Genomic DNA, 21,728 nt, shown 5'->3' with positions numbered 1-21,728 from the left:
AGACGGAAGCCGGGAGGCCGCTGAGGTACCGTCCCCGAAGGGCGTGCGGGGAGTGGCGGCGGGTGGGACGCTGGCCGGGGCATGGAGCGGTGGGTCGGGGCCGCTGGGGGCTGGGGCTCCCTGTGGGGAGCCGGCTGGGGCCGCTGGCCGGGCTGGGAGCTCTTGGCCGCCTGCGCGGTCATCGGCGCCGTGGGCTGGCTGCTGCGGCTGCTGGAGCGGAGGCCGGGCGGCCGCGGGGCGGCGGCGGCGGCCATCTCTTCACCGGCCCCGCTCTCCTCCCCGGCTCCGCTCTCGGCGGGGAGCCGGCGCTGCAGCGGGAGCCGCCCAGGTGAGAGACTCGGGCGAGGTCGGCGGGGGGTGGCGCTGCCTCTCTCTCTGCGGGAGAGCCGGCCGGGCAGCGGGCACCGCCCGGCGAGGCCTGCGACCGCTCGGCCTTTCTGTCTCCGCGGCCCCGGGGGCCCGCTGCCACGGGCGGAGCTCGGGGGCGCCCGCCGGGCCCGGCCCTGTCGCGCCGGGCGCCCCGTGTCCTCTTGGTCGCGGGCGGCCCCCGGCGCTGCCCTCCGCTCCCGTCGCACGGCTCTGCCCTGCTTGCGGCGGCAGGGTCGGCTGCTGCCTGCTCCGCCCTGCTCGCGTCCCTGCTCCTGCTCTCCAAGTCCTCCCGCGCCCTGGCTGCCTCCCTCGCTAGCTCTAAAAACACATGTTCATTTCTCGTTCCCGAGAAGTCCTCCCCGTGTGTCCCCCCCCCAGCCCCTTTTCTTTTAATCCTGGCTTTCTCACAGCTCATTCCAAGTTTGTTTTGAAGTTCTGTTGCTGCCATGTCGTTCATAACCGTTAGCTAATTTGGCAACAGGCAGTGTAGACTAAATAGCCGATCGCACTGCCACAGTTACTCTGCCGTCTGCAAACCCTAACAGCTGAAATACAGCCAAAGGCAGGAAGGCAGGATCTGTCTCTCATTTAATTTCTGTCTCTCATTTAATTCCTGCCTCAAAAGGAAAAAAAAAAAAAGTGTTTTCTTACATTTCTCATTTACTGAAGGATTTAATGAGCAGTGGAATAAAATAGTTTTGCCATCCTTAAAAGTCAGTCGTTCGTTTTCTCTTGGTACTAGTCTTAATTTTTCTGGAAACAGATTTTGCTGTTTCATATTGATGCAGTAAGACAAGGGAAAATACATCTCTTGCTCGTACTTCCAGACTTTGGTTGGTTTGGAAGAAGCCTCAAACGTGTGTTTGTTGTTGTTACAGTAGTTAAAAACAACTAAAGGTAACTTGCAAAAGCTTGTGTGCTAAACTAGAAAAGATAGCTGCATGAGTGCTGCCTGTACGCTGGATCATTTGAAGTTACATAAAATGTGTTTTAAGATTCAAATAATCACCTTTTGCATGTGCGTGTAGCAAATGATCAAAGGATTATCTTAAACCAGGCAATTGCTATTTCTCAGGTTTGCAAGTCACCCTTTATTTTGGACAGATCAAAATAGGTGATGCAGTTAAAAATTAATAAATGCTTATCCATGTTAGCTGAAAACGTAACGTCAGAACACACACACGTTTCATGAAAGTTCCCTGTTATTTTTAAGTAAGTTTTGGGAATCTTCAAAATCGATTACGTTCTTTTTGAAAGAACATTACAGTGCTATGAAACAGCTGCACTGTGTGAAAAAGCGTGTGCCCATTTCAGCATACTCTTGATCAAAAAAATGGATCTCCTCTGCTGTAATAAATTAACGCTCACTGGATTTCAAACAATTGCGTTGCTTTGAGAAACTAACCTGCTGCTTCTGAACAGGAAAACACATTAATGTGGAAGTAGTGGACCGGTTACTTGAGTATCATCTCTTTGACAGTCAAGTGGCTATTGTCGTTCCAACAGTGTTTTTCCTGTTTCCACAGCAAGCTTATTGTAGAAAATTCTTTGTGCTATCAAAAGATCTTAAACCAAAGTTTGATTTCTTCGCTGTTGGTCTGCTCTGTCATTTCACTCTCTTAGTTGTGCCTGAGTTGTAATTGATGCATGAAATAAATACTTTTTCTTACATAGATGAGGATGAAAATTTTAGGTGCTAAGTTCTTTCAGAACATAAGATACCAGAGAAATCCCTCCTTCACGACATTTTTTACTTAACCACAGTCCAAGAAGAAAGGTTCTGCGTGTGCCTGTGTATGCAGTGAATTATATGTACGTAAGGCTCTGCCCTCCTGCAGAATGGTTCTGCTGGTTCTGAACCCTAAAAATAGGAGCGTTTCCTGAGTTAATTCTTTAAGGCGTTACATTGACTCTTTCAAAGTGTTTTCCTTTAGTTGTTTCTGCAATAAACTTTCTTCCTTCTGAGTTTTCATCTTTCTTGTGCTTTTTTGGTTATGCTGTCTCAAAAATAAAATGCTTAGAATAGCAAGTTTTGATATTCTTGTAATTGACCTCAGGGCCACATTTTATCCCCTGATTAAAACATAATGGCACCAAATCTATGTAGAAAAAACAAGAGGATTAAGAATGAAAAATAAGCAAGAAGATCTTTCAGATCTGGCTTTGCAATCTTGTGGGCAAGTTGGAGAATGGTAACAATGAGGTTGCTTGGAGGTTCAGGAATCATAAGGGAGCTCTAGAATACTTTGGGGAGGTAGCTCGGCAGCATCAACTGTGGCAGTTTGGTTGTTTTGGTTTTGATATACTCTCATTTCCCATCATTTCAGTGAGGTTCCAGTTAATATTCATGAAATATTCAGGGACCGAGGTACGTTCTCTAACCACGAGGTATTTAAAATCGTACATTCAAAAAAAAAAAAAAGGAACAACTCTCAAAGGAAATGGCCCTCCAAGAAAACAACCCTCAAAGTCACATAACTATCAAGTTGTAATAATACTTGAAAACCTAATTAAAATTTGACATTAACATCTTTTTACATAGTATTTGCTATTATTAGAATTGTAACAGTTTTGAAGTCAGTTTCTGGTGGAAATTTCACTTGTCTATATTGATTACTGCTAACAGTTACGAAAACTGCTGTGTGCATTTGGGGTTCTTTAATATATGAAAAGTTAGATTCTTTACTAGCTTATCCTTGGGTAATTTAAAAAGCAAAATTGTCATGTCTGTTTTGAGGGTGTGTTTTGTGATGCTGCTATTGGCAATAAATGTGAAAGAATAAGGGAGTTGGACTATACTGTGAGTCTATGATGAAGATGCAATTTTGGAATTACTGCTGAGTTTGTACTCTCTGACAAAAAGAATAATTAACTTACTAGGAACCAGTATTTAGTGTGCTGCATCCCTGCTATGTTGGGGTGCAGCCATTCACCGTGCAAGCCTCACATTAGTTTCCCTGACAAAGGTTTTTGCCCACCAGAGTGGATGCTCTGGCTCATGCTAAGGGCTGCTTGTGCACCCTGTTTGTAAAGTGGGAGAGCTCATAAGTTGTGAACGTTTCGTATGCTGCTACATGTGTCCGCAAGTGTGGTTTTGCGGAGATTTACCTTAAAATTGCAGATGATACTGACTGTACCTGGGAGATTGCTTTGTCTAATGATTAGGAGTTGTGTTATTCCAAATATAGCATGGCTAAAAAAGTACGGATCAATTCATGTGGAAGAGCTGCAAATGTGATCCGGTAGTCTTAAGTTTCCTACACTGAGGATGAAACCTGGAATTGAAAATAAAGTACTAAAAATGCCATACACACCTGTCCAAACCAGTATGGCCCATAAAATGTCTGGGTGGCAAAGGAAGGGTCAGTTTAAGGAGGGAGTGAAAGCAAGCTGAAGGAACATGACAGCCTGATCATTTCTATCCTAAAGCTGTCCTTTCTGCATGGTGTGCAGCAGGAAAAAGTCACGGCCTTTGTGGAGATACATGGGTGCAAACTGATGAAATAACTTTAAAGCTTCTTATGTTCTTGAGCTGCCCAAATCCTGTGTTTTTGTGTTGTGTTTCTCAGCAAGAAATTTGCATTGGCATCATGTTGTTTTTTTTATCTTTGTGGTGACTGTGCGGAAGTTGTGTGTGGATTACATGGAGGGAAGTGAGCTGCAGGACTTGTAGTGTCGTACCAGAAAGAAGCGTTTTCCTTTGGAAATGGAGAAGTTCTCCCTGTTCCCGCTCTCTGTCGGAGAGGGAAATCTGAAAAGATCGGCTGTTCTTGTCTTCTGGCTGTTTGCTCTCAAAACGGGGGCTGGGAAACAACATGTGGTGTAAATAGTGCCAGCCTTGTATCGTGGGCAGAGATAGACGCCCGTGGTTGCTGCATCATACTTAGGCCTTTTACTTTTGTCAGCTAGAACTTCTTAAGGAAATAATAGAAATAGTGCAGTGCTTTTAGCTGTAGGTGCTGCCCAACCAGGATCTCATACTGGGTCTAACTACTTACTGTGTTCTTGTATTCCATTACATATACAGATTGTGCCTTTCGTGGCAGGAATCGAGTATTTCTCAGCCTGTCACAAATTTTCGTGCATAAGTATTCTGCATTGAATTTTCACTCCGAAAGGAATTTGAAAAGGACAAACGAGAATAAAATCTAAGCTGTAAATATTCTTTCAGGTAGTTGTGAGAGGAGAGGAAATAAGCTCTTGGTGTAAGTCTGATAGCTTAAAAATGTTTTTAATGTGTTGAGTTGAAAAATATTTTGTCTTCTCTGCAACCATGATAATCTCTTCAGAATCTGAAAACACTTTTTTCCTTGGTTTTAATAGCAGAAAAAAAGTTATGTCGTTCTTTATGGTTTATCTCCTCTTTTTTGTCTTTCCTGTAGGTGAAATAACAATGGATTCCGTATTGTCCCGATTGAAGCAGCTCACCCCTGATGAACTTAGAGAAGAAATTGTAAGAGCAGGACTGAAATGTGGGCCCATTACCTCAACTACTAGGTTTATTTTTGAAAAGAAATTGGCTCAGGCATTGTTGGAGCAGCAAGGGGCATTGGAGGAAGAGAGATCTGCTCTGTCAGAGGAGGCTGCTGGAAATGCCCCATCTGATAGCAGCCGGGCAGAAGCACAGAAGGCTTTGAAAACTGCCACAGTGAATCACAACGGTCATGGAAGTGTTTCTGAAGAGTTGGACTTTGGGTACTGTGTAGGTGTGAACCCTCCAGAAGAAGATGATGTGATGCACGTGAACTGTTCAGCTCCAGTCTGTGGAGCAGGATGTGTTGATTCGCAAGTTAGTACTCAGACACTGTCCAGAGATCCACCACTATTCTATGGCGTTTGTCCAGTTTATGATGACATACTGGCAAGGAATGGTAAATATTAATTTCCTTTACTGCCAAGGATAAGTGTTTTACAGTCATGTCTAAATAGACCTTTTTCTGTATAGCAGGTGATACGAACACCACTGTATTAGCCTTCTAAGCATTGCTTGAAGTATTTTTTTGTTTCTGTAAATAGTATTTATTGGATCTTCTGAGGCATAGAAACACAGTTGTAAGGCATCCCGGGTGTTCTGCTGTAATAGTTGATACACCTGAGTATCTTCTGCTTGATGTGGCTCAGATGAAGAAAATGATTTCCAAGCGCTACTCATACCCGTCCTGTGCCTTTAATCCCTCTCAAGAATAAGGAGTAACGCTACAAATAAACAGTCAAAAAACTATTTATACTGTCATCAGTTGAAGCTTAAATGATCTCTTCTAACAGATTTCATATTCTCCTTTCTGTCTTAATGGTATCTAGAAGCATCAGTCATGCTTCATATTTTCTCGATGAATACTGCAATAAGGAATTACTAAATTACCTAGTGGCAGAATTCCGGTAGTGCACATAGGATTGTTTACTCTGAGACAGTAGCAAGTAGTAAGTATTCTTTCTCGTAAAAAGGATACTCACATATCTTAATTTGAACAAATTCACGTTAATGCAAAAGGAGAGGAAGGAGAATTTGATTTACTGTCTGAGGTTCTATGTAGAGGTCTTAATGTTGTGACAGTGGACCGCTTACATAGCTGGGCTTTCTGAACAACAGAACATGGAAAGTAATGCAGGGTGAGTTTGCTTGTCAGTCTGGATGTGAAGTACTCACATGGTGAAGCTGGCCCATCTGTGTGAAAAAATGTTTAGGTATTGATTGCGATGGATGGCCAAACACTGTACACATGTCACCTGATGTTAGCTGGAGTGCCTAAAATTCCTCTGCTCGGTTTCTGAGAGACAAAATTTAAAAGGACTTTTTATTCTTACACCATGGTTGGTAGAGAAACGGTTTGAGACCAAAGCTGGAAGGATAGTCTGAGAATTTTGTAATCTGTTTCTGGGAACAAATCTGAGATTATTGAAGTAACTTTGATTGCACTTTGTTGCAGAGAGAATACATGTTTATGAAGATAAAAAGGAAGCTCTCCAAGCTGTTAAGATGATTAAGGGTTCCCGTTTTAAAGCTTTTTCAAACAGAGAGGATGCTGAGAAATTTGCTAAAGGAATCTGTGATTATTTCCCATCTCCAAGCAAGTCCTCTTTATGTTTGTCTCCAGTGAAAATGGGATCATTTAACAGAGGTGAGGGTGTTCATCTGCGTACAGTGGATGCAATATGCAGTTTGTTCACTTTTTATGAGAGAAGAAGCAGCAACTTCATAACCAATATACTAATAAGAGAAAAAAATTTAAAGGGTGAAGTGTCTTAATAAATTGAAATCCCTTTAGAGTGGTAGTGTTTAAGATAAGCTGTAAACAAGTGTTAGATCACAGCTCCAGAGCTTGCTTACCAAATAAAATTACTGTGTAAATAGATGTGACCACCAGTATTTAATTATGGTGGGTTTTTTTCCTGTGAAATAAATTAGAAACAGACAATAAAAAGCATATTTTATTTTTTTAATTCAGATCTGGTTTTACTTTTGTATAAAATGATACTGTCACTGGAGAAGTCATCCTTAAAGTTAATTGATGCTTTTCCAAGAAAGGAGCAAGTTTATGTACAGAAATAAAAAAAGGAAGTAAATTATGTTGGAATCCTGGCATTTCTTTTGTAAAGAGCTACCACAGAAGTAAATTAGAGCCCCAGGATCTATGGAAGACTGCTCCTTGTGTTTTAAAGCATGAGGTTCGGCCTTCAGTGTGTGGTTTCTATGGTCTGTTCTACGATAAACTGGTTACTTTGAAAAGCAATTGTTGTTGTTCTGGTTTGCATGAATTTTAAACTGAAAAATGTTGCTGTTTTTCTAAAGGTGAAATGTTGGTAATGGCCTGCATCGATATGTTGCTTAGTAGCCTCTGGTTATATTTGGTAGGATTTGATTTTTCTCTTGGACTTCAGGATTTTCCGGTTCAATAAGACACTAATGAAATTGCAGAGCGTATTGAAACTGTACTTAATTATTACCTAAGTTTGTAAGTTGAGAAATAAAATGGTAAACACTGATTATATTTCACAGTGTTCCAAATTGCTAGATTAAAGGGACTGGGTAGTCACAGAACTGCAAAAGCAATTTTAATATTCGGGAAAGTCTTCTTTCTTGTTGAGTTTTGTTCTGAAGTTTGGATGGAAGCAGGTTGGTAATTATATGATTTACCAGTCTCTGTTAAATTCTGAAACAGTTTTACAAGGTAACTCATACTCTCCTCCCTCCCTATTACTAACCACTTGTATTTTTAAATGTCTTGTCATTGATCTCAGTTTCTTAGTCCTGTACATTAAAGATGCAAAGTTAATTCATATTTTAGATTAAAAGCTTACTTTCATGGTCTGGGTGTGAAAATAGTGATCGCTGAAAAGAATGTATCTAGAAACGTGTTACGTCTGTTCTGATAGATGGCTTATGCTCCCCTGAGACCGAAACTGCTAATAAGGAGAGAGCCAACAGTTACAAAAGTCCACGTACGCAAGATCTTACTGCCAAACTTCGGAAAGCTGTTGAGAAAGGAGACACAGCAACATTTTCCGAACTTATTTGGAGTAACCCTCGTTACCTGATTGGGTCTGGAGACAATCCAACAGTTGTACAGGTAAAAAAAATAAAATAGAAAATCCAAGTTCTGGTTTAGTGATTTAGCTTTGAGGCCTGATAAGTAGAACTGGAAGGAATGTTGTTTCCTGCTCTTCCGTCAAGATACCTTGTTACCACCTGTGCAGAGTTTCTCAGTTTTTATTGATAATAGCTGAAAGCTGAGAGAAACATGGCAGTTGTCTGTCTTGCCCAAGTCACCCGGCATAACTGAGAGTTCTCTTTGCTCCAGAAGAGCTAAAGAAACCAAGTATGCAGTTCTTTAGGGGAGCAATAGTTTTATCCAGTAGTGAAAGAATAGTCTTGTCTTCGTGTGGTATTGATCTCCTCCCAGTAATTCCAGTCTTTTAAAAATAGAATGATTTTAAGGAGCAGGGTAGTGCCTAGGCTGTAACTAGGTGTTTCTTCCTACAGCACTGCTTGCCTAGGCACCGCCATTAAATTTCAAAACGAGCTCTGCATCTGAAGTCCATGTATAAGGTACTGTTTGGCAGGTGCTGACAGTCTTAATAAATGACTTCGGTCAGACCAGCTTTGTGAAGCTGTTGACATTTTGTATGTAATACATTACAGAAAACTGAATTTCATACTTACCTACACATCCATTTCCTGCTCTTTTTATACACTGAACTTCCCATCTCCTTTTATGATGTGTTATCCTAATACACCTTCTTTGCCGCATTTTTGCCCTAGATGTTGAAAAAGACTGTAGTGGAGTGTAAGAATGATTTTCGTAATTGTAAGGATAATGTGGGTATAAAGATGCAGAAGTCTTTACAATGTCATATAATTTACTGCAGTTCTGAATGTCATGTACTGTTTTGTAAACATCTTTTTGTAACAAATTACTAGGAAACAAAAATCTGAATGTAAGACTCCATGTGGGAACCTTTGTATTTGCACAGTTAAAATCAGTTAAGTGTGTGGGTGGAAGAAAGCTGCTTAGATTTCAGTTCATTCTGATGCTTGTCTTTTTTTTTCAGGAAGGGTGTAGGTACAATGTCATGCATGTTGCTGCCAAGGAGAATCAACCTGGTATCTGCCAATTATTACTGGACACTTTGGAAAATCCTGAATTTATGCGGCTCATGTATCCGGATGATAATGATGCAATGTTGAAGAATCGCATCCAATACATTGTTGACCTTTACCTTAATACTCCAGATAAAATGGTAGGATTTCAATGTTTGCCAGTTTCTTACTGATGTGGAAACACCTGAAAGGTGTTAAGGATGTGGAAGGGAGAAGGAAAGAGAATAGAAGGGGACACTTCCAGCAAAATGAGCTGTTCATGAGTTTTGTGGGGTTTAATAATCATTATTGTACAATATGGTGGGAAAAGGTCTATTAAGAGCCCTGATAACTAGTTGTGACATTTATTTACTTTTCCCAGTCTCAAAATAAAATAGGTGGGATTGACTTTATCATGTTTCCAAATGCATGTGAATTTTCCCTTTTTCCCACTGCAGGGATTTGATACTCCATTGCATTTTGCCTGCAAGTTTGGGCATTTGGACGTTGTTAATGTGCTTACCTCACACCCAGCTATTGTAAAAAATCCGAGAAACAAATATGATCAGACTCCAGCAGAAGTAAGTCTCTCCATTTCCACAACAAAACCAAAAATCTTATGCCTAATCAATATTTTTCAAGTTCATTTACTAACTACTGTAGATAGAAGGCTTGTAGTATGATACTAGTGTCATGACTAGAGTGTAAATCTTTGGTAGCATTAAAAATATTTCATGTTGATTGTATCTGGGGAAAAGTTCCAGATTTTATGATTCACTGCCTTTTCTTTACAGTATCCATTTTATGGATGTGGATGTATTTTAGTGGTTTGTTCTGCTATGAATTAAAAGTACTGGATGAGATGGCCAGTGATGTGATAGTCCAAAAGGAGCACGCATTACGATTAGTTTGAGATTGATCAGTCTTCTGCTCTACTAACAAACTACTACAATTATATTAACAGGTAGTTTGTGAAAGAAGCAAGAATAAATCTGCAGAATTGAAAGAAAAACTAAGAGAGTACTTGAAAGGTCTGTATTCAGTTTTATCCTGTATCAGGCATGTGTTTTGGCCCTTTGCTGTCTTCCATTCTGTTCGTAAGTGGTGCTGCTGTACAGTGCTGTGAAAACCAAAGAGAAACTGCAAAACTGGCAAGGAACAGAAAACTTTCTATCTTTTAAATTACATGGTAAGAAGTCTCACTGTATGGATCACACAGTTATCCTCATAGCTCTGTAATGTAGGCATGGCCCTTATTTTATTCAGCAAGCCTGAAGCGGAAAGTTTAATTTAAAAACAAACAAAAGATCTTTACAGAGCAAGAGATTTATTTGTCATGCTGGGGAGTCATGTAATTTCTTTGACATAGAACTTTTCACTGTTTTGTCCTGTGTGGGTTTAGGCATTGGCAAAAGGAGGTTTTGAAATTTGTTGGAGATCCTTAGGGCAGGGATGTATGTATCAATGCAGATGTTTTTGTATTTCCAAGAGAAGAGAGCCTGCACTGAAACACAGCCTGTAAGCAGGCAATAAATATTGAAACAGTGAGTTTGAATTACAAGTGGTTTTACTAATGAAATAAAGTCAGGTGGTTAAGTGTAGGGGTGTATTGGTGTTCTAGGAAGGAGCAGCAGGCTAATGTAACATAAGGTCCTTAAGAAAGCTTTGTATTATTTATTTTAGGTCGCTACTATGTACCCCTCTTGAGAGCAGAAGACAACTCCTCAGCTCCTGTAATCGGTGCGCCATGGTCACCCGATCAGACAGACGACGGTCCCCAAAGAACTTTATCCAAATACGCTGGCAGCCCCAAAGATCCAGTGCTGTCTATAAGAGCTTTCGCAGGCCCCATGAGCCCCTCGAAGGTAAGGAGAGAATTTCATGTGACTCTCATGCCTATTTTTTTCCTTCTTTTTTTTTTTCATAAAGAACCATTAGAAGCTCCACCCATGGTTCCCTGTGTGGTGCAGCTTGCTGCTCGTACAGATTGTGGCACTCTGTTTCTTGAAGAGATGGATCTGCCTCCGTAGAGAAGGAGAAGCACCGAAACTTCTAAATATTTTTTATTGCTGAAACCAGAGAAAAGGGTGATGTAAATAAGAAGAGTGGAAGTTCAGTCAAAAGGAAGTTGTTCTGTTCTTTCTCCTATTGGAATCTATTCGAAGAGCACTCTGACAAACCTTTCATTGTCTTACAGATAATTGCTCTAACTTTCTAATCTGAAACAAAGCCTTTCAGTGTGAATATGAGTCGGTTAAAAAAATCTTAGCTAAATCTTTATCTCATTTCTAGAAATCGACACTGCATGTTAGAAGCAGTTTATGACCTCTGCTTACCGAATTAATGTGTTTTTTTCTAAGTGGAAAAACTGATAACCAAGTAGTAGGTGTTGGGATAGTTTTGGAAATGTGTTGGTTGTCTAGTAGGAAAGTGAAGTCTTTAGTTTTCAGGAGGAATACTTAGGTACCAGCTAAATATATTATAAATTTATAAGCGTTTCTTTGACTCCTTTGTTTAATATGAACATGCTGGAAGTATGACTGCTTTAGAAATAGTGAATAAATACCATTGACTTTCTGTCATTTAATGCTGGAATTCTTCCAGGACTGAATTTTACCAAAATGCTTAATGCTTTTTTTCTTTTAAATGTGCTTGCTGGTCAGTTTTCTGTTCCCCTGACAGAAATGTAAATAGACTTTGAAAAATTTTACCTAGGGTGTAAACAATGCATTATATTGATTGCTGACAGATATTTCTCATGTCTGAATGTAATTCTTCATTGCTGTTGCTGATTATTTTCATATAAAGGCATAAAATTTGGGATTATACAAAAATCCATTAGTTTATTCTGTTTAGGAGTTCGAATTCAAACTTCAAAGCAAATGGCAAGAATATATTCTAATAATTATAGCAAGTCTGCAGAATTAAAGATATACATATAAAAATACCACCTTAGAAACCAGTGACCAAGAGAGCATTTGTCATTAAATAGAATTATAATGACATGGCAAAATTACAAGACATTACCTGTTTTCTGCTGCATGCAAATTAAAACCAGGCAGACTTGGTATCTCTACGTTCACTTTAAGGTGGTTTTACTTTATAGTCCTTACTCTTTTAATGGCAGTTATGAGATCAAAGTAAAGTAATAAACCAGTAATACAAGGAGGAGTAACGTAACATCCAGCATGAGGTTGTTCATAGCTAGAGCTGAGCAATTCTTTGGCAGAACTTGACTTGTTTACATGTAGACAGCAAACAGCTAAATGTCTTCTAGACCTATAGGCACACGTTTAGCCAGCGGTGAGTTAGCTTCATCTTGTGGGGGCAGGGGTTTTTAATTATTTCTGTTTTTTAAAGGCTGAAGAATTTCGCAGGCTTTGGAAGACTCCACCTCGAGAGAGAGCTGGCTTCTTTCACAATGTCAGGAAATCTGATCTGGAGAGAGGTGTCGAAAGAGTTGGAAGGTATCTAAAAGAGTATCAGTATAAAAAATTACCAATAGGCAGAGCAGTTGAAAGCAAAAGATTTGTGCTGAGTGTATGGTTATTTTTATATTATTACTGACCAATATGTTAGGGCAAAAGCTGCTGGCACAAATACGAAGTTTTTGTATATTGTAGTTTATTTTTTAGTTATATTGTAGTTGGGTTTTTACTGTATTTTTTTTGTAAACAAATAGCTAAAAAAGTGAGACCTAGCTAGCTTAGCTTTGGAAATAAAGAAAAAGATATTTTAACTGTTATTGTTGGTATGTATAGAATGCTTTTCTCGAACATTTACTTGCCTATTTTGTCAAATCTAAAATTACATATAGCCTACTTTTTCTGTAAAATTGAGAATTGTTAAAAAGATAGCAGAATGGAGAGATCCCAACACAAGTGTCGTGCTTTATAAAAGCTGTGTGTCGTGGTATATGTCCTTGCTATTAAAGGACCTTGGTTCAGCCATATATGAAAGAACATACTTTGTTAAAAGCTGATTAGATTTCTTTCTTTGAAATAACCCCTCGCTTCCTCCTCCCTTCTCCCTTTCCCAAATGAAAAAGCTGTTGAATGGAGTATCATTCAAATGATGCCGGCATCGGTGGGGATTCATCTCTATCTGATGTCTAGATACAGTCAGCTTAAAAATAGCAATATTTGTGGTGCTAACTGTACGAATAGTAGATTAAATTTGAAAAATACTCTAGAAAAAATGAGATACTATGTTTGCTAAGGATGTATGTATCACTTTTGCAGACTGTTGATTGTGGTGGAATTGTGTTGCCTAGTTGCACGTTTATACCCCTATTAATAGCTGATAAAATGTGTTCAGAAAACTATTGTCAAACTAATATTTATGTCTTCACAAATGATTCGTTTTATTTTATTTATTGCAGGGAGTTAGCTCATGAACTGGGGTTCCCGTGGGTTGAATACTGGGAATTTCTGGGCTGTTTTGTTGATCTGTCTTCCCAGGAGGGGTTGGGAAAATTAGAAGAGTACCTGAGTCATCGGGAAATGAGCGAAAAGGCTCAGCAAGAAACAGGGGAAAATGAAACCTGCAACAGATACAAGACTCCACATCCTTCTGGTAAGAAAAGGGCAAATGCTACAAACAACAGGTTGTGCCTAGGGAGGAGAGGGAGAGAAAAAGCTTGGTGCCCAGGGGAAGTAGCGTTCCTCTGTTGTGGTAGCTATTATTAATCTGTTATCCAAACAGTCTGATTCTAGTATTGAAAAAGGAGCTAACAACACCGTGAAGTGAATGTAGCTGAATTAGAACAGACCTTATTAGGTGTTGGTTATCCTTCATATGAAGTACTTCACTTGATTGTAGCCCCCATGTGAAATTCCTATATGAAAACCTCTGTCCTCAGTGTGTGTTTACTCAGAGCGTTTGGGAATTCATCTTACAGAATTTTGTAATCCGCAGATACAGAGTAAACATCTTCTTAAAATAAATAAATAACTCTTTACAGTTGCGGGTGAAAGACACTGAACAAAACCCGGGAAAGTTTTATACCTTCTGAGACCACTGCTTGCCATGTGCTTGTGGAAGGCACATACTAGTCCCAAACCTTTGTGCCCTTTCCTCCTCCTCTCCTGTGTGGTGATATGTCTGAAGGGGCTCTGGTACAGGGATGAGCCTGGGCTGACAAGACCCTGAAGGGTGGTCGTTGGACCTTTGTGTTTTGGAAGAGGTGGAAACTCTAAGCTATTCTGTATTAGTAGCATTTTCCTACCGTGTTCTGCTTTGTCCTGACTTTATCCTTTGCTGGTTAATGATTGAAGTGAGGAGTGTAGGAAATACAGCTCTCAAATGACTAGACTAAATGACTAAAGGGTTATTTGCAAAAAAGGTACAGGCATAGTGTCATTTTGTGCATTTGTAGCTTTAGTTAGGTTAGTTCATGCTGTTGCATAAATAAAATTAGAGAGGACTTCAATAAATAGAGTAAGACATGAAGATTGTGTATTTGTTCCTAGTTTATTCAATTGGCATTCTGTTGAAAATCTTTTTATGTGTTACTCTTATTAAAATTGTTTACAGGTAAGGGTAAAAAGTGCTGTAATTCTATTTCTGTTGGAGCATTTTTGGATGAGGATGATGATGACATGAGCTTAGAAGAAATTAAAAACAGACAAAATGCAGCACGGAATATCAGCCAACCTGTTGTGTCCAAAGAACCCAGCATTGATGCTATTGGAGATGCTGAGTGTGACATCTTGTCAATGGAGCATACAGGAAACATCATAGAAACGTCAGATCCCCCCCGGCACTATGAAAAGGCGGCTTCTTCCAGCAAAAACGGATTTTGTAATCCTGTGTCCAGTGAAAGGATAATTAGTGACAGAAGGCATTTGCGTCATGGAGAAGAGTGCCTTGTATCGCCCGTTTCCAATTTAATGTCAGAATTTGAAAGCCTGTCATTCCAAGAACAAGCGGTTGCAGGAGAATCAAACAAAATCACTGAAAAAAGTGAGAAAGAGAGAATTCTGGCTGAAGGAACAAGTCAGGTGAGAATATCCAAGGGCCATCTGGACAAGTCCTGCTATGCAGTTTCACTGGCAAGTTCTTCCCAACCAAGTGGTGCAGGTAAACCTGGACAGACCAAGCCAAGGACAGACCACAGAACACCGTCAGACAAGGAGAGACAGTCCGTGGAAGCTGGAATTCAGACTAAGGAGGCACAACGACGTCAAGAACCTTCTTCCCAGAAATGTCTTTTGAAGGCTTCCCCCGCAAATGACAGTTCTAAGAAGTTATTCCTGCTTGGGTAAGAATTGTCTTTTTTAACACTTCTTTTTGCCCTTTGGGTTATGTGTGCAGAACATAAGCTTTTTATAATATCCCTGACAGCAAGGCTGCTTTGATTGTGTGATACTAACAGCACTAGCGGCAGTCAGCCTTGAATGATCCTCTGACCTTCCTTCAGTGCTTGCATGGTAGCCACACAGTTGTCTTGCAGCTGGTTACCTGAATGAATACCACGTCTAAACCAGAAGGAAGAAGAAAAGTCTTTGTTTCCAAATAATTTCAATTAACTTTGCTGTTTACCGTTCATCTGACAGGCTTGTGACTTCATGAACAAAGTGTTTACTTCACTCTCGGGATGTTGTCAGATTAAATTTTCAAAACTTTTGTTTTATGAGACTACTGCATAATAATGGACAGTCATTTATGGGTGGGCCTGCCGGGAAAAGTTCATAGAGAAACTGTGTTTATAGAGGAGCATGGGTAATTTGTTTGCTTGTATAAAAAATAAATGTTTTGGAATTGGGATGTTTTATGGCCTGAACAAATACATAGTTCTCTTTTCATCTAGTTCTGTTTCTATTCTAGGGAGCAGCCCTCGAAGCTGGATAGCGATGTCTTAGCAGCTATAGAAGCAGTAGAGGTTGATCCACAGAAATACCCGATGATCTACAAATGGAAACATGCGGTGCAGTCGTACTCTTCATCTGACAGGCAAAGGTATTTCTGCAGATTCAGTCAAATGAGTTGACATTTTGTCAGGTCAGCTGCAGAATAGCTTGGACAGCTAGAATTTCAGGCCTTGCTGCTCACAAAAACCTTGTTTTAAATATTCAGCTGTATTAACTATTAGTCTGTTTCAGAAATTAATCACCAAGCCTTTTTTGGGCAGATGACTATTAGAAAGGAAAGTTTACTGGTGCCGCAGTCAAATTCCTTCTATTATCCTGCACAGTAGCTGTGTACAAACTGCAGCCTGTCTGTACAGACAAATCAGACAGAAAATGAAGGTCTCGAGACCATAAGCGTTTTCCAGATGCAAACGTCTCGGTTTGCTGATGTGTTCTTTAGTTCTTGGATCCTTCGTTGGTCTTTGTGGTGGTTGTGGTGTCGGTTGGTAATTGATCCCTGTTGTGGATGCAGTGCAAGAATGTCGTGTTGCTTTGAGGTACTTGGGTTGTGCACAGTGATGTTAAAGGGAACTTAAGATCTTCAGGCATCTTTTTATTACTATTTTTGTTTTTACCCTCTGTTACGCCAGTTCAGAGGAATTGCTGGTGTGAGCAATGGTGGGTGTTAAGTCTTTAGAGGATGTCAGGTTTTGCTGCGGGAGCAGACGGCGTTTGTTGGCAGGCGACATGTTGCGCCGTTCCTACGTTTTGTTTTGAACGCGGTTGCTTTTGGGGACCCAAAGCAACAGTTTCCATGCGAGTGGCTTCTTTTTGTAATTGTATTAAAATGAAGATTTATTTCCACTGTGGCAGACATGGGTCAGACACTAACAGTGCCTTACGTAGGCAGCCTGCGATTTATATATAGTAGTGATGAAGTTCTGGGGAAAGGAACAGACAACCTGGTGCCACAGAAATACCACTTACTATGAGAAATACTTCCATAGGAAGTTCTCAACTCGGGCATTAATCACTCATTCTCCAAAACATGCTTTAATGGCAGAGCCTTTAAAGCTCCGTCAGAACTTGTGAGAATTTAAAATCTGATCAATAGCTTTATTGGCCACAAAATTCAGAGCAAGGAACCAGCAGCTGAGAAGTGCAGCTGTGTTAAGTTGGCAGATTGGAGCAGGAGGAATGTTGTGGAAAGAGTGGAAAAAACACGTGAGAGGGCTGAAAGAAGTGCAGGTGGTAAGTGGAAGGAGAGATGCTGCCCAGCGCTGAGCACTGGGAAAGAAGCAGCTTGCTTCTCTCTATCTCAAATACTGCACTGAAAGAGGGCCATCGAGTGGTTTTAGAAAAAACAGGAAGCCCACTGAGATTTTTCTGTGACTTGAAATGGAGTAGAAACAGGGAAATATTTTCATCTACCTGGTTGATGTGGTGTCCTTGTACCACTCCACTTTTCAAAGTTGAGTTCTCTTGTCCCCAGAATTTTGTGATTAACTTTTTGAAAGAAATAGGCTCATTGTCAGGCTTTTTTCATTCTTACTCCACTGTCTGAAAGGTCCAAGATGTTCTTCTAAAGTGCTGCAATTTAACACAAGGTTTTTTGGTGTAGTCACTGTTCTGTCACGTAAGTGGAACCAATTACTGTCGTTATTTAACGGTGCCAAGGTTTGCTCTGTCACCTCGTTGGTTTTGCAGTGGTACCACACAGAGATTATTTTGAAAAAGGAGGGGGAAATCCTGCTCAGCCACAGCCGTAGCTGTGGCACTAACCAAGGGCAGGTCGGCTTTGATCTTGAGGCCCTTTTCTAGTGGGAGTGTTGGACTAGAATCGCCCAGGTGCCTCACAAGCACCCGTTGCTATTCTTGATGGCTGTTTTGGACAAATGACACCTTGCTGATGCGGCAGCCTGTGTACTATGTCGTGCTGTTGCTGCTGCTTTTCAGACCTGTCTCTTATCAGTTACGGTTTTTCTCTGCTGGTGCGTTACTTCGAAGATCTGTAAGTGATACTGAGTAAAAGCACTGCTCTCCTTGTTGCAGTTTTCTTAACAAAATGCAAAATGACTCTCTGTTTCTTTCAGTTGGCCAAGTCCATCACTGAAGGCAAGATTCAAGTCCCAAACCATCGCTGCTGGCCTTCCAGCTGCTGCAGTGTATTCTAATTCAGGAAGAAATAGTCCCGTAACAGGAAGTCCAGGCAAATACGGCAATGCCTCCTCGTTCTCTCCAGACCCTGGGAGTCCCGGGCGCTACAGTCCAGCTTGTGTCAACCACGCTCTGTTAAAACTGCGTTATTTTTCAGAGCCTCCTGCCCACTAAGATATGGTTCATCTTCCTGGGACTTCAGTTGTATTTTCATTGATAGAGTGGAGGAAAAAACTACAATGTTACTAAAGTGACATGAGGTTTGTACTTGGCTATTTATTTTTCCTCAGTTGAGGACAACTATATGTTAAAAAAAAAAAAAAAAAATTGAATAGATGTCTTTATGCCACCCATGAGATAGATTACTGGTGATAGGCAAGAAGTTAGTGACAGTCGGTGCAGTTGTCTGGTAGCTATGAATTAACCCTTGTTGCCAGTAAAGCGGTGAGCTGAACCTCTACTTAGAAATGGTGGTATTTTACTATCACCAGTTGTCATTATTGTAACGAACCCGTTAGCCCTCAGCTGCGTTTCTTTTCTTGGGTAGTCTAGAGGAAGCACATCATCAGTAAATGGTCTTGTGAGAGGAAATTGAGGGCAAGAAGTAAAATGCTCTTCCATTTGCAAGGGGAATGCTCAAAGTGAAAAGCCTAAAACAAAGCCTGGGTCGAGGCAGCTTTCCAGTGCCGCGTGTGGATGTGAAACCCTGTGCGTAACCAGAAAGTAAGTGTTCGTGGCCGGCACGTTGGTCTGGACAGTTGAATACACACGCACGCTTACATATATGTGTGTATGTGTGCACGTCTTACACAGAAACCTCCAGTCCTTGCTTGTTCTGAGGCTGTTAAAACCACCGTGATCTACTGTTTCAGTGAAGGGGCACTATAGAAATTACTGGTATTCCTTTAAATGTTAGTTTGAAGATTTAAAAAAAAATTATCTAAAAATTAGCTGTTTTTTTTTTCCCCACAGAAGCTTTTAACATTAGCAGATTTTAATAGTTATTACACAAAAGCACATCAGCAATAACTTCAGCAAATTTACCAGCACCGTACCTTAATGGTCTAGTTTGTAATACATTAGAGTGCTAGCCAGTGGCCCGTGATGTGGCTCCTTATTTCCCAACTGTAAAGAGAGAGGAATAAGGACTAAAAATATTTTTATTGAAATCTAAGCTTTTACTATGTCTCTAGTCTTGATGTGGTAATGAGTTTTTGTTACAGCAGTCAGTAATTTTACTCTCTAGCCTTCTGTGAGAATGACTTGTTTCGACAGTACGATGCTGAGGTTGAAGAATGCTTTCCAGAACTCACGAGTTTCCCGTATCAAGCTTAACAATGGTTGCAGTGTTGCTGGAAAGGCTTCCAGAACGGGAGTTCTCTAGCGTTGCTCGCGCTCTAGTTAAGAAAAACCAAACCTGTCTGTCCTTACAGCGTACATCTGATCAGGAAACTAAAATCTGCCACGGCCGCGCTGCTGAGAAGGGACGGGTTTGGCTTTGCGGGTGCCCCGTGGTGAGGGAGAAAGCAGGGCCCTGCCTTGCGAGCCCGGTGTGCGGCTGGAGACGGGACGGGACGGGGCAGGCGCAGCTCGGGAGGCTCGGTGGCTGCTGCACAGGGCAGAGCGACTGTTGCTGCCCGAACTGTACACCCTTCCGTAGGTTCATGCTCTGGTGCAAACCCGAGAAAAACCCTGCACTTACTTAATGCTTTTGCAAGCTTAATCGTGCCTTTTGTAACATTTTTTTTTTTTTTTTAAATTAAATTCTTGTTCTTTTAGAAGTTTGAAAAAAAAAAAAAAAAAGTGGCATCCACTTACTATGGGCACATAAAACACCGTTTTTCTTCCGGGCTTTCTGAAGGGAAAGTATTTTAATGTCTCTCTAAGTTTATTTGGTGCGCTAGCTCTCTGCTGGGGGAGAGCATTCCTATTTTAGAAATTATTCTTAAAAAAAAAGGCTTATTTAGCTCTTTCTTTGTAATGAAGCCTATTTCCAATGAGCTGGCCATTAGAAAGTGCTACTTCACACAAGTGACTGTCGTTCAGTGATATTCCAGACAACTAGCTGGGGGTTGTGGGGTGGGTAGGGGGTGTCATTTTTTTAAGAGAAATTTAAAAAAGCAAAAACAAAAACCAAACATAATGTGCTATGTTACCAAGTATATGAACTGACTTTTTCATAAGGTTTTTGATGCAGCGGTCTCTCTGGTCTCAAACAACTTTTTTAGGTCCCAGATTCCTACAGTTTTTACTTTAAAAGGTTTGGGGTTTTTTGTTTTGTTTTTTTTTAGTTTAGTTCTGTTTTTTTTAATAATTAAATGTAAATGTTGTCTTTGTCATTCCGGAGAAACTATTCAGATGATGAGTAACTGCCTAATACTGTTAAAGCCAAATTCCTTGGTAAGTTGCTGCACGTGCAGCTGCTGTTGTCCACCTTGGTCCTTCTTGAGCTGTCCTAAGGTGCCGCTGACCTTCTGAGAAGAGTTTGTTACAGAGCCGGGAAACTGATACTAACACTCGAGCGCTTCTTCCTTTTTGTCCTTTCTTACCTTTGTTATACTTTGCTTTCTATTTGTAATATTTAATGTCTATTACCGGTATATTCATGTAGCCAGCCAGCCACACCTCACACACACCCCCCACACCCCCCCAACCCTTCCCTTTTCATGTTACAACTTTGGTTTGGTGAAGAGAATTTTTTTAACTGTGTTATATAATGTGCATTAGTCCAGTTGTACTGCAGCTGACAAGGCTGTTTTTCCTAACAATATATTTACTTCAGCTGTTAAAAAAAATAGCAATCGATGTAGCGATTTGGTCATTCACGATTGTGGAGACACTTTAAAATCAGATTGAAACTGCTTGAATTGTGTTTTCTTGGCCCAAAGTTTAGTTGTGGGCTTTTTTTTTTCATTAGCCAAGTGTCATGTTAAAAATCCAGTCACCCCGTGTTCTAGTAAATGAGTAGCTAAAGTGTCACACTGTATTTAGCGTAAGGGGCACAGTGGTAAGTAGCTGAGGTGATAACATGACATGGCAAATCACTGATTTGCCCAGGCCTTACTAACACTGTGTGTGCGTGCACAGTGACATTGGATTATGCCACTGAAGACTTGAATAGTCTCAGACTGTTTAAGAAACAGGAGGCCAGAATACTGTAAAAACTATGTACTTAAGTTGTCGGGGGAAAGAATGAAATTTAAAATTATGTGCCACTGAAAATGTTAATTTCTGTACATGTGCAAAGAGGTGTCGCGTGGCCTCTGGCTGCCCACCAAGGACCTGTTGATGAGCGTGGGGGGTACAGAAGGGTATGGATGTGAGAGGGTATGTGTACGCACACACACAAATAAAAAATGCACAGAATTTTCATCTCGCTCGCGTTGGTGCTCCTGTTCCGTGTGGCGGTGACACAGCCCTACGCCTGGACTCCAGCAGTCCCTCTTGGGTGCACAGTGCTGGCACAGAGGTTGCTGTAGTGGCTGCTGAGGATGATGAGGAAGGCTGAGCTAGCTCCTGGCTCAGGTGTGGCGCTCAGCTATTTGGAGGTAAAGGGGTAACTGAATTGTTGCCCCAGGCGCTGTGGGATACAAAGGCTGCTCAGCTGGCAGAAACACCCAGAGTCTGTCTGCAGCACTTCAGCTGTCTGTTCTACAGGAGAGGGTCATTCATACAACTATTCAACTGAAGAGACAAGACAGACAGGCCAGTTATTTTATTCAAAACTTTAAAAAGTTAATAGACAAAAACTGATAAATTATTCTCATTGCATC

The 21,728-nt window shown here is 40.8% G+C and overlaps 1 protein-coding gene across 2 annotated transcripts; it reads left to right on the top strand.

Moving 5' to 3' along the window:
• The first annotated feature begins 81 nt into the window (after positions 1 to 81).
• Positions 82 to 20,039, top strand: ANKLE2 (ankyrin repeat and LEM domain containing 2). Of its 2 annotated transcripts, XM_086474272.1 has the most exons (14): positions 82 to 328; positions 4,752 to 4,968; positions 5,017 to 5,240; positions 6,297 to 6,488; positions 7,744 to 7,937; positions 8,920 to 9,108; positions 9,406 to 9,528; positions 9,912 to 9,978; positions 10,631 to 10,812; positions 12,308 to 12,414; positions 13,329 to 13,522; positions 14,483 to 15,209; positions 15,776 to 15,907; positions 17,892 to 20,039. In XM_086474272.1, exons 1-14 carry the CDS (start codon positions 82 to 84, stop codon positions 18,127 to 18,129), a joined length of 3,033 nt encoding a protein of 1,010 aa, XP_086330398.1. In that variant the 3' UTR covers positions 18,130 to 20,039. The 2 variants fall into 2 exon arrangements, with proteins under 2 accessions (XP_086330398.1, XP_086330397.1); XM_086474271.1 differs by having other exon boundaries at positions 4,752 to 5,240.
• Positions 20,040 to 21,728: the final 1,689 nt, after the last annotated feature.

This window comes from Leptosomus discolor, chromosome 16 (genome assembly GCF_034619465.1).
Source record: "Leptosomus discolor isolate bLepDis1 chromosome 16, bLepDis1.hap2, whole genome shotgun sequence".
Lineage (NCBI taxonomy): Eukaryota > Metazoa > Chordata > Aves > Leptosomiformes > Leptosomidae > Leptosomus > Leptosomus discolor.
This window is presented reverse-complemented; position numbering and strand designations above follow the sequence as displayed.

Coding starts and splice junctions, on each gene's coding strand:
- ANKLE2 (XM_086474271.1), top strand. CDS start 82: ATGGAGCGGTGGGTCGGGGCCGCTGGGGGCTGGGGCTCCCTGTGGGGA. Junction 9,109..9,405: donor TTAATACTCCAGATAAAATG/GTAGGATTTCAA, acceptor TTCCCACTGCAG/GGATTTGATACTCCATTGCA. Junction 15,908..17,891: donor TCTTCATCTGACAGGCAAAG/GTATTTCTGCAG, acceptor TGTTTCTTTCAG/TTGGCCAAGTCCATCACTGA.